Source organism: Glandiceps talaboti, chromosome 20 (assembly GCF_964340395.1).
Source record: "Glandiceps talaboti chromosome 20, keGlaTala1.1, whole genome shotgun sequence".
In the NCBI taxonomy this organism is placed as follows: Eukaryota; Metazoa; Hemichordata; class Enteropneusta; family Spengelidae; genus Glandiceps; species Glandiceps talaboti.
This window is the reverse complement of record NC_135568.1, coordinates 9,536,305-9,547,609: the sequence shown is the minus strand read 5'-3', so window position 1 is coordinate 9,547,609 and position 11,305 is coordinate 9,536,305. Positions and strand designations below refer to the sequence as shown.

The window sequence follows — 11,305 nt, the reverse complement described above, 5'->3', positions numbered from 1 at the left end:
TTGAGACCTTTTCTAGAATTAGAGTATTTTGTACTAAATTTTATCAATATTTTAGGGATTTAGAAATATTAAAATTCAATCTTTTACTTCAAGTATGGTTTGTCTTTGTTTAAAGTGTGTTTTGCTGTTTTTAAAGAGTGGCTGGAACTATCATAAATTCATCAAGGATGTTTCACAGGAGAAATGAAGATAGCTGTGGGTTTGAGTCATGAAACATTATGTGTTTACACACACCCAGACATCATTTATTTGTAAGGATTTTGTTTATTTTTTTAGTGGAACAAAGAGGGATGATGAAGTCTGAGTGTTTGTGCACACCCGTGTGTGTGTGTCTATGTGTCTGTGTCTGTATGTGTACATATTGAGGAGGCCCATTCAAAACACCACCTACACAAAGGTGAGGGATCACGACCAATTGACCTATAACCCTTTAAATCATTTATGATTCTTGGACCCGTTATCAAAGGAGGGAGAGAGACAGGAGGAGACTGATTACGTGGAGAGATCTACTGATTGGGCCATGTTGATGTTTATGTTGCAAATGCTAAATTATTCAACCTTTACATATAAATCAGTTACATGTGGACACACTGGACAGTCTGTGGTAGTGTGTAGGGCGATATTGATTTATCGTCCAACTAAAAAAATCCTTAGATGTCTCAATGAATTTAATCTTCATTCCTTGATTCCCAGAGATCATTATGAGCGTATAGGAAAAATATACTGCTCATAGTAAGCCATTTGGCAGCATACATTCACCGTTCTTACTCTGTGTGTGTGTGTGTGTGTGTGTGTGTGTGTGTACGTATGAATGCATGTATGTGTGTGTGTGTGTGTGTATATGTGTACGCGAACGGGGAGGGTCACCGTGTTTTAGAATAAGGGGTAGGTCAACCTATTTTGGGTTTTAAAGGAGGAGGGGGTCGGGGTGACGGTACTTAGTGGCCAGCTTTGGTAGGGGGTTGTGGCCAGTGCTGGAAACCCCAGGCCCCATTTAAATTTCAGAGCCACTTTGACCAAAAACCAATACCCCATTATACAGGTTTTTAAAAGATGAAAGTTTAGACCCAAATACATTTTCCTTAGGAGGTAACGTTTTGGGGAAATTACATGCAGTTATGATTTGGTTAAGGATAATGGACGACATTTTAGACTATCGAAGCAAAATCGAAAATAATGCAAAGTGGGGCCCGTTTTAGACTCTTCAGCTCGAAAAAAAAACAGGCTCTATTTAGACCAAAGGGATACATCCTGGGTTCCAGCACGTGAACACCGATATCATATAGCCTGAAACGTCACGGACAGTCGTGAAAGATGCAGTCGTTGTTTCCGCTTATGCTTGGGTCAGAATTTACGGCAGGCGGGAAGGGGGGGGGAGAGAAATTATGTTGGTCAAATTTTTTGGCAGCCCCCTCTGCGCTCTCAAAAACATTCAAGCCCCCCCCCCCTCTCCCCGAAATGAATCCAAGAATTTTCGAAGTCCTCCCGCCTTTCCGGCTGGATGTCCAATGAGTGACCATCATGTCCCATGAGTCAGCTTCATTCCTCCTGTAAAGCATATGATTAATAATTGTTTGCATCAAAAATTTACATCACACGCCTTTCCTAACAGGAGAAATGAAATCGTTTTTTTCTAAAAGTCGACATACATCAGTAATGTCATGGGGCTCTGCATGGACGGGAACGAATTGAACCCTGGGAAATGTCCTCTTTCTGACTTGCTATCTTGGTACTTTCAAGGGACTGCTTTTGTGAGATTTCAAGTTGAGCGACCCAGTTTATTTGTAATAAGAGCCCCTTTCAAAACACCACCTATACAAGGGTGAGAGATCACGACTCAATAGCCCTTTAAACCATTTGATATCAAGACTCGTTATAAAGCAGGGACAGGGACAGGAGACTGGTTACATGGAGAGATCTACTGATTGAATTGGAGAAAAGTTTATGGTAAGTGATACACATCCTTAATTATAATAATTAGGTAATTCTAAATCAGTCTTGCTACAATCTTGGACCATATTTATGTTTATGTTGTATGTTTGAAGCAATTACTCAATTAGTCAATCTTTACATAATCAGGTATATGCATGTGGACACACCTGTGTACTATACTTAACTTCAATTATCTGTACTTAAAATAGTGCCTGTTAATGAGGTAATTATTCGTCACATTCATTGAAAGGTTTTATCATCCACATCCCAAATATTCATCACAAAAGATTCACGATAACGAAGCAATGACAACAATTATAATAGACATTTATATACTTCCGGGCCATTGTTTATGAAAGTTTGTCTACTCGATGACATGTCCCTCCACAGACAATCCTTGGTATTACCTAGGGCGATAGTGATTTATTGTGCAACTAAAAATATAACCTTTGTCTCAAATGAATGTAATCTTCTTTCTTTGATTAACGTTTATTAGTAGACGATATGGGCGGCATACATCCGCCATTATTACACTTATGGTAGACGTGTCTGAGGGTAATCCTACACCGCTGGTATATTATAATAGTCCCTGGGATTTTGCCCTGGATCTGTGTGCTGCTTCATCACGTGAGAGTTGCTCACGAACATGCGAGCAAGCCGTGAACCGCGAACCAGAAACATTTAGGCTTATGCGTAGCACGTACCTGTTACCCTCTTGCATTTTGATTGGTCGAAAGCCCAACTATGGCAGACCGATGAGGACAACAACCGCGACTTTAAAAAGTGCGATATTTTACCTGAGGATATTGTAGAGCCGCAGCGCCTTCAAGATACAACCCGTTAGCAATCCGTTAGGTAGCACTTTCTGTGAATCCGGCGAACGGTTCCCGTTTTAAAATTATAACGTAATGCCTTTCATACCCTGCAAACATGCCGGTGTTTATTGTCACGAACAGTTGTATTACTTGTTTGCAAAATGTCATCACTGTCATGATGTGGAAAGATATTGGGCAAATAACATACATATATGTCACCTGCGACTACTCGAATCAAGTTAATTATTGTCCAAAATACTGGGTTGTAGAAATTAAAACCACTTGTCCAGCGTAGTATCACATACACATCTCTCTGTTGACTGTATCACCCAATCAAAGTGCGCGTTGGCTCTGTAAGTAATGACGTAATGCTGTACGAGTTGCCTATCACTATGCGGTCAAACAAATATCCTTCTGCAGAAAAAATATTATTATAATTTATTTATTGGTCGTCAAGGATATGTAGTATATAACTCACAAAAGTCCAGGCGACACAAATACAAATACAAATACAAATACAAATACAAATACAAATACAAATACAAATGCAAATACAAATACAAATACAAATACAAATACACTTAGTACACGAACATTGCATACTCGGTGGCAATAATTTTAAATTGATACTGTATCTTCATTATCAAATCATGTGTATGAATTAATGTTTACTATCGCGTGACGACCGTTCCGTGGGTGAATTTTTAACGATTTCCCTCCTTCATGAAACGTAACTATAAGGCTTAGGGACGCTGTCGATTGAAACAGTGTTATTTTACTCCTAGTCATGACTGGCTATTAGCACCTATAGCCACTACGGAAAACTGAGATAATGAGGTGTATCTATAGTTCATTATAGTGGACAATAGACAACCCATTTACAACTATATACCTAGTCCTATTGTCGGCATTCAATCAAAGACAATGGACCCTCCATTATGAACTACGACCTACGTTCGACTTTGAATTTGAATTTGAATTCGCTTTAATCTATGTACTAGTATTACGAAGAAGAATTAGTCCAATTAACCTGTTACAACGATGATGTTTTGTACGGTTTAAAATTTATAAATTTGGCATTCGCAATATTAGTTGTAGGTGGATTAAAGAGAGAGAGAGAGAGAGAGAGAGAGAGAGAGAGAGAGAGAGAGAGAGAGAGAGAGAGAGAGAGAGAGAGAGAGAGAGAGAGAGAGAGAGAGGGAGAGACAGACAGACAGACAGACAGACAGACAGACAGACAGACAGAGGGAGCTGTAACATATTTTACTTTCTTGTGTTTTTATAGAAAGGAGTAATATGGCTGTTGAAATTAAAAGTCTTATCCACTACCCTGACGTGTATTTCAAGAAGTACACTGCGATAGTGAACAATGGGTTTGAAATCATGGATGAAGAACGTAAACAGCATATGATTGGAACATTTCAAGGCTTTGATGCTAGTAATGTTTCTGAACTTCGTGTACTGGCTATTGGTACAGCGAATGGTAAGCATTAGGTTTAATCCTATTAAATACTGCAATTTCCATCCATCTATCAATTGCAACTCATAGAGAATGAGCGTAAGAGAAAACAGAGACACAGGGCAGCGACAGAGGCAACGAAAGAGAGACAGCAATAGACATACAGCTACATAGATTAGAAATACATATGTATGTACATACATACATACATACATACAGACAGACAGACAGACAGACAGACCTTTAAACAAAGAAAACACAAAGGAGGCTGCTGATTGCTATTTGATTCTCGCATGGTCTAATAAGTTGGGTAGAATGTTGAACTTTTTATTTCGTTTTGTCACTGTAATATATATATATATATATAGTAGGTTCGTAGTCGTATCAGACTCATTTATCATTGTTCTATAATTGTCTTTCTGACAAGGAGGATTTTGTACTTAATTCACTCATTCCAAACCAGAGTTTTGCTTAAGGGTATAAAAGTTTATTTGTTCCGGTTCATAAAGGAGGTCAAGATACCAAATTGAAAATTGTATTATACTGTGAATAATAAATATTCAAGACAATTTATCTAAAGCTTGTGGTAATGTTGAGAATCGTAAATGAGTATTTAATGTTCATCACATACATATGCATGTAGGTTAACTCCCTTTAGGCAACACTAAATCTGCATGAGTCATTGCTGGGCAGTCACAGAAAAATGAACACAGGTGAAATAAGACTCAATTTGCCGTTTTCCTAGCAATCGGGCAAAGAATTATCTGGTATATACGACATCATGAAATGACCCTCCGGCAAAAAAAATGTACGATTGCCTTTATTTCCTGGTGTTCCTCTTTAACCAACGATATTTGTATCAACAGGTTGGGTTGATGAGATAATCATTGATGTATTATCAAAAAAGTTCCCAAAAATTTCCTATGTTGTTGTCGAACCGGACAAAGATGAACTCCAGAAATTCAAAGACCGGGAAACATCTAAGACAACCCAGGGTCAATGGCAGAATGTGAATATCGAGTTTAATCTCTCAACAATTGAGGAATATCTGGAGAAAAGAAACAGCGCCGATACGAAAGAGTTCTTCCACATAATCCATGCGATACAGTGTCCATACTATTTCACTGATCCACACAAATCTTTATATGATCTGTATCAAGTTTTGGAGAGAGGTGGATTATTGCTTATTGTAATGCTGAAAGGTAATTATAAAAATAAGGAACGCATATAACATTCTGTCAATACATGTAAATCCATGTAACTCTCTGTCGGGTCGAATTAAGACTAAGATCTCCTAACTCAACCATCCCGGTATGTTAACGTTGTGGCAGTGTTGTACACGTGCTTATTTTACTTTACTCGACTCAGATTCCTAATTTCATAGTCTTGATCGGTTACCCAGACCGTGACTCTCAGACTTCAGCCACCCCACCATTTAAACGAGCCATTAGCGATGAGGCTGGGTAATTGTAACTATATTTATTCACAGTATATTGCCATTATTCGCTTTCTTTTGATTAGGTCCATGGGAGAAAACCCTCGAAAAAATTGGAGAGTATTACTATGACAAGAAGTTTCACTTCATAGGTGTGACTGCCGTGCGCAAAAATCTGGAAGAGCGTATCCCAAACATGAAAATTGAGACCAAGTACAGAAAGAAGAATATCGTTGTCACTGAGTGCTTCAAAGAAGATTCTGCGGATGGTAACGACATCCTTGATTGTATCACTCAGATTCTCGATTTTAGGAAGACCGTTCCAAAACACGTCTATGATGATATTATGCAGGTATTCAATGAGCACTGTCACCAGTCTGGTGATGATATCCTTTTTGGTGCTGATGAGGAAGATTTGATCATTTTAAAAGAGTAGTTCCGGTGCGCTTACATCATATGGCAACATTTTCAACACGTAATTGTAGAATAAAGCAATAATCCTTATAGGTAGAGATGTAATCTTGATGAAATCTACTAGACTGAAAGTTCGTCGTTGATGGCGCTCTGTAAACCAAAAACGTGACATGACGATGATTGTACAAGAACTCGCACAGGATTTGCATATCCGAGGTAAAAGCCTTGAAAGTGGAAACCCTGAAACACGGAATAAATGATCGAGACAAGATTTTAATCAGCGTTTACTACTTTCGTAATTGTATGTATGTATGTATGTATGTATGTATGTATGTATGTATGTATGTATGGGATAGGTGAGTGTCATTCAGATCGTGTTTTAGAATAAGGGTTAGGTCAACCTGTATTAGGGTTTCAAATGGGGAGGGGTCCTGGGCGACACAAGTCGCCAGCTTTGGTAGGGTTGTGTGGTCAGTGCCGAAACCCCAGGCTCCACTTTAGACCAAAAATGAATACCCCTATTTAGACCATTATAGGTTTTTAAGAGATGAAAGTTTAGACCCAAATACATTTTCTTTAGGAGGCAACATTTTGGGGCAGTTATGATTTGGTTAAAAATGACAATGGACCACAAATCGAAAATAATGCAAAGTGGGCCCGTTTTAGACTCTACAGCTCGAAATAAAACATATCCTATTTCAGAACAAAGGACTAGAAAACACATCCCAAAGGGCGGTACATATAGAGCAGCCCCCCCCCCCCCAGTTCACAGTGCCATCTGCAAGCAGTCTATAGGCTATTCAATGGGTTTGAATCTTAATAAAGACCCGATGTATCACTTTGGCATCTAAATTACAGCAAGCAGGACTCAAATTTGCTGTGAACATGCATGGGGAATGAAAACAAAACAAAATACATCCTGGGTTCCATCACCACTAGTCCTGCTTCCATGACGGTGCACGAGTCTGTATTACTGACTTGACTCTAAGGACAATTGTCAGAATCGAGTCCCGAATTCCTCCGTATGCAAGCAGGACTACATCACCACGTGAATACCGATATGTAGCTGAAACCATGGATGTATAGTGAGAAACGCAGTCGTTGTTTCCACTAATGTAATGTCCAACGACTGGACCTTCTTCGTTGTTGTAATGTCATCTTGACTTGTATATTAAATAACTGTACCACGGTGCCACCACTCCCTATATCGATGTGGTATGGTGTAAGCCCGGGGCCGCTGCCGGCCTGTTGTGTGCCGACTGCACTGGGGGTGACTCGTGACTGGATGTGAAATATGTATATTGAAGTCCGCCCTAAGCGGTCGGAATGTGAGGTACTAGTATTCTATTCTAAAATATAGCGCCCTCTATTCTTAATTTTGATTGGACGATTGGTCAGTTGACACCATTTTCAAAGTGCAGTGTATACTGTTGACTGGAGCATACTTTTTTTGTGTACACGTTGTGTTGTGTACTTGAAAAAATTATCTAGAAACTGTTATTGTTTTGGCGAATTTGACAATCGTAAGTAGTTCCAGAAGTATAATGACGTCTCTACACAAGCCAGGAAAACTATCGAAGTCTGAAAAGCCACGAGAAACGAACGTTCAAGTTGCCGTTCGATGTCGGTAAGTGTAAATGACAAAGCTGCGCAATAATATTGTAGTGTTAGTTTTGAATTTGAGTTATTGGCTTTTCATATTGTTTTTAAGCTATCTTAGAATAGTTCTGGGGTTTATAAACTCAAGACGCTAAAAATGTTGAATTTAATTTAAGTATCAGCGCATTTCAGGGAGAAATTCCATACGTTTATCTTGACCTTTTCACCGGAGTAGATCGTCTTCACTGTGGTACTAGTAAAAGTAATGAATGCAACAACATTCTATCGGACCATGGATGTATCTCCCCTAATAGTACATCCATGATCGGGTGTAAGATAACAAGATCATTAGACTAGTCGATTCGATTCTGACAATTCCCTTTCTTGTAAGGGTCTGTCAGAACAGGGCTCGAAATTAACATTACAACTTAGTTACATGTAGTCCCGTGTCCACAGACTACTAATTCTTGTCATGGGGCTACCATGATAATTGCTACCATAATCTGATGTAGTGAAAGCAGCTAGATGTCTTTATTTACCTCTAGTATTTCTATCGTTTTGTGTCAGTTTTTTTGCTCCGGGTGATTGCCACCTTCCCGCAATCACTCGGAGCAAAACGAATGACACAAAATGAAATAAGAGGTAATTAAAGACATCAGATTGTGCTGGTATATACTGCAGTGGTAGTTTGCCCAGGTTACCATAATGATTATGGAGTGATTTAAAGGATGGAAGATTTACAGACATACAGTATTTTAATAACACATATATTTCAAATAGAAGAACTCTGTTTTCAGTTCAGGAATATAGGACTATATAGTATTGGTCACCATCCTTGGGCTACCACTTTCTAAAATTGGTAGCCCACTTGGAGTACCAAAGAAAAAGGTTAATTTCAAACCCTGTGAGACTTGAGTCCCTTATTCTCAGCAGGCAAGAGCAATGGAGTACAATTCTGACAATGTCCCTATAAAACACCCTTAACCCACTGACAAAATCAAGTCCAGACTTACTCCTTCTGCAAGCCGGACTGATTTTAAATCAGATCACTGTTGTCCATGTGATGTGATTATGATTTTGTCAAATGTCAGAAGGTGGACAGATGTTGTTTTAACTTTTAGAATATCACATGAATTATGATTCTTTCTATAGGCCAATAAGTGAACTGGAAAGAAAACAGCACTCCCATTCGGTGGTGACAGTAAGTGAACAAAAAAAGGAAATAAGTGTTGGTGTTGACTTAGCAGGAAAATCTTCAAAGAAGACCTTCTGTTTTGACAAAGTAAGTACTGATGTTACTTCATACATCTCTAAAATGGCAGCAAATCAATTCACAGTCAGGTCTAACCAAAACCTTGACATGTTTTACCTTGATTCTAGCCTACTCTAGTCTGTGTAAACTCTGACTTGTGTACAGAGTCAGATTTATTTTGTCATACTCAAGACAGCTGCTTTGGATTTAGCTAACACTGCGATTACTGTTGTTTCGGTACCTGACTGTTTCAGCCTTACCCCTAAAGTTTTTGCACCGCTACCCAATACATTAATGATTTCAGCACTGTTCCAAAGATGGTTGGGGTTAGGGATAGATTAATTATGAAGAAGGACCACATTATCAGACATTTAAGTAATGCTGATCTGTCTTAGCCCATAGTGGTGCTGAAACATCTTGGGTAGTGGTGCCGAATTCTGGTTAGGTGCCGAAATGTCTAGAAAGATTTTGTCCATTGAACTTGCATTTCATTCATACAAGTTACACATTGGTTTTGTTAAAGTTTGTCAATCTTTGGAAACCTCAGCAACATACAACTGCTTACATCGGACCGTAGACAAATGGAACCTGTTAGGTTACAAACGGGAAAGTAAACAAATGAATTGGATTAATAACACTTAGCACAGCATGTTGGAAGTACAGAGACTTGTATTACACACCATGCTTTGATATGAACAATTTTAGGGTCTTTATGTGTACATGAAATGCCAGGGGAACTGAATCTGTTTGTGAACGTGCACTATTATGTAAAGTGGCCATCCAACTGTTCATATCGAATGATGGAATGTAAATTGTAATACAAGTGTCTGTACTTCCAACATGCTGTGCCAAGTGTTGTTGATCAAATTCGGTTGTTTACTTTCCATGTTTGTAACAGGTTCTGTTCGTCCATGGTCTGATGTCGGCAGTTGTACAAACACAGAGAAAGGGGGATTCTGTGGTTTGCCATATAACAGTGGTGAACAATTACAACTGATATTGCAGGTTTCCTTATCACACTCTCAAACTACCATAAAATTGCTCGCAGGTACACATCATGGCCCAAGCAGACAACAGAATGCAAAGTAGAGAAATGCACACATGCGTCTTTGCGAAAGATCTGTCTCCTTGTTTCAACCTATGTAATATGCTTCAGCTGAGTATCCAGTGGTTACATAAGTGAACCCATCACTGTAACTTTCAGACTAATCTTTGTCTTGAAGTCCTACACATTAGTCAGTGCAGACTGATTATGTAGTGTGCGTGTATGTTGTACATTCACTGGGGTCGTGCGTGTCCAGTGCTAGAAATTCATTAATCGTAGTCATACTTCTACCAATTCTAGTAATGGGACTACCATGGATGATAATTTATAGATTAAAGTTACCTTGGCCCATCGTGGTCCTGGAGTGTGCGAGGGTTGACAGAAAACAGAAAAATTTGGTGTAACAAATATGTGCCATTCAGGGTTCTCTGATTCTGTTCAGGAATATTGGGAATCCTGGTTTCTGTCACTGGCCCATCAATTTAGAAAATTGGTAGGCCACCAAGATTGGCAAAGACATACATTAATAAATTCAAGTCCTGGTGTCAGTGAGCAAATTTGTGGTAGTTTGACAGTGAGATAAGGAGACAGCCTGTTTGGCACCTTCAACACTAGTTTACTTTTCTTTTTTCATCCCTGATAAAAAGAAATAGTGTGTGATCATCAGCATCTCTCCCTACTCGAAATGAGCCTTTCCACAATGCGACTGGGAGTAGAGAATATAGCGCCCTCTACTGTTGTAACATCTGCATGACATAATATTTTTCTTCAGGTGTTCGGTCCAGATGCAAAACAGATCGATGTATACAAATCAGTAGTTGTGCCTACCATTGATGAAGTCCTGCAGGGCTATAACTGTACAATATTTGCGTAAGTTTATCCTTGGATATTTTATTTTGGGAAAGTTTGATATCACAAATTATGGCTAAGAATCTGTGTTTAATTTAACAATGCTAGTACATGTATATACTGTATAGACGTGAAGGCAAACATGGTTGATAAAATGAATTGTGACATTGAAAGCCTTGAGCGACTAAAAAATTTATCATGGGCATCTAGCTGTGGACCATCAAAGTTATCTAAAACGTGGTTCAGATTGACCATTTATTTAATTAATACATTTCAAACCCTAACATGTGTGAGACTGCATCAAACTGAAAAAGGACCGACCTACAAGTTCACATTTTCATTCTTTTTTTTTCAGTTATGGACAGACAGGTACTGGAAAAACATTCACTATGGAGGGAGAGAGAACGCAGGATCTTCAAGTAGAATGGGATGAGGTAACAACACTACTATATATATCAGATTTACAGCGCCAACAAGCTAAGCATGGACTTTGATTGCTCAGTAG

The 11,305-nt window shown here is 38.8% G+C and overlaps 2 protein-coding genes across 2 annotated transcripts in view; both read left to right on the top strand.

Annotated features, from left to right (window-relative positions):
• The first annotated feature begins 1,728 nt into the window (after positions 1-1,728).
• On the top strand, positions 1,729-6,320 carry LOC144450828 (histamine N-methyltransferase-like). The gene is made up of 4 exons (XM_078141567.1): positions 1,729-1,947; positions 4,033-4,230; positions 5,073-5,408; positions 5,728-6,320. The coding sequence occupies exons 2-4, from the start codon at positions 4,044-4,046 to the stop codon at positions 6,075-6,077; spliced, it is 873 nt and encodes a 290-aa protein (XP_077997693.1). The 5' UTR covers positions 1,729-1,947; positions 4,033-4,043; the 3' UTR covers positions 6,078-6,320.
• Positions 6,321-7,599: 1,279 nt separating this feature from the next.
• The window catches only part of LOC144450532 (kinesin-like protein KIF11), a 40,683-nt gene continuing 36,977 nt past the window's right edge, over positions 7,600-11,305 (top strand). Inside the window, exons 1-4 of the mRNA XM_078141176.1 lie at positions 7,600-7,682; positions 8,807-8,936; positions 10,724-10,821; positions 11,156-11,234. Of these exons, the coding sequence (XP_077997302.1) occupies positions 7,600-7,682; positions 8,807-8,936; positions 10,724-10,821; positions 11,156-11,234 (390 nt within the window). The remainder of the gene's footprint in view (positions 7,683-8,806; positions 8,937-10,723; positions 10,822-11,155; positions 11,235-11,305) is intronic.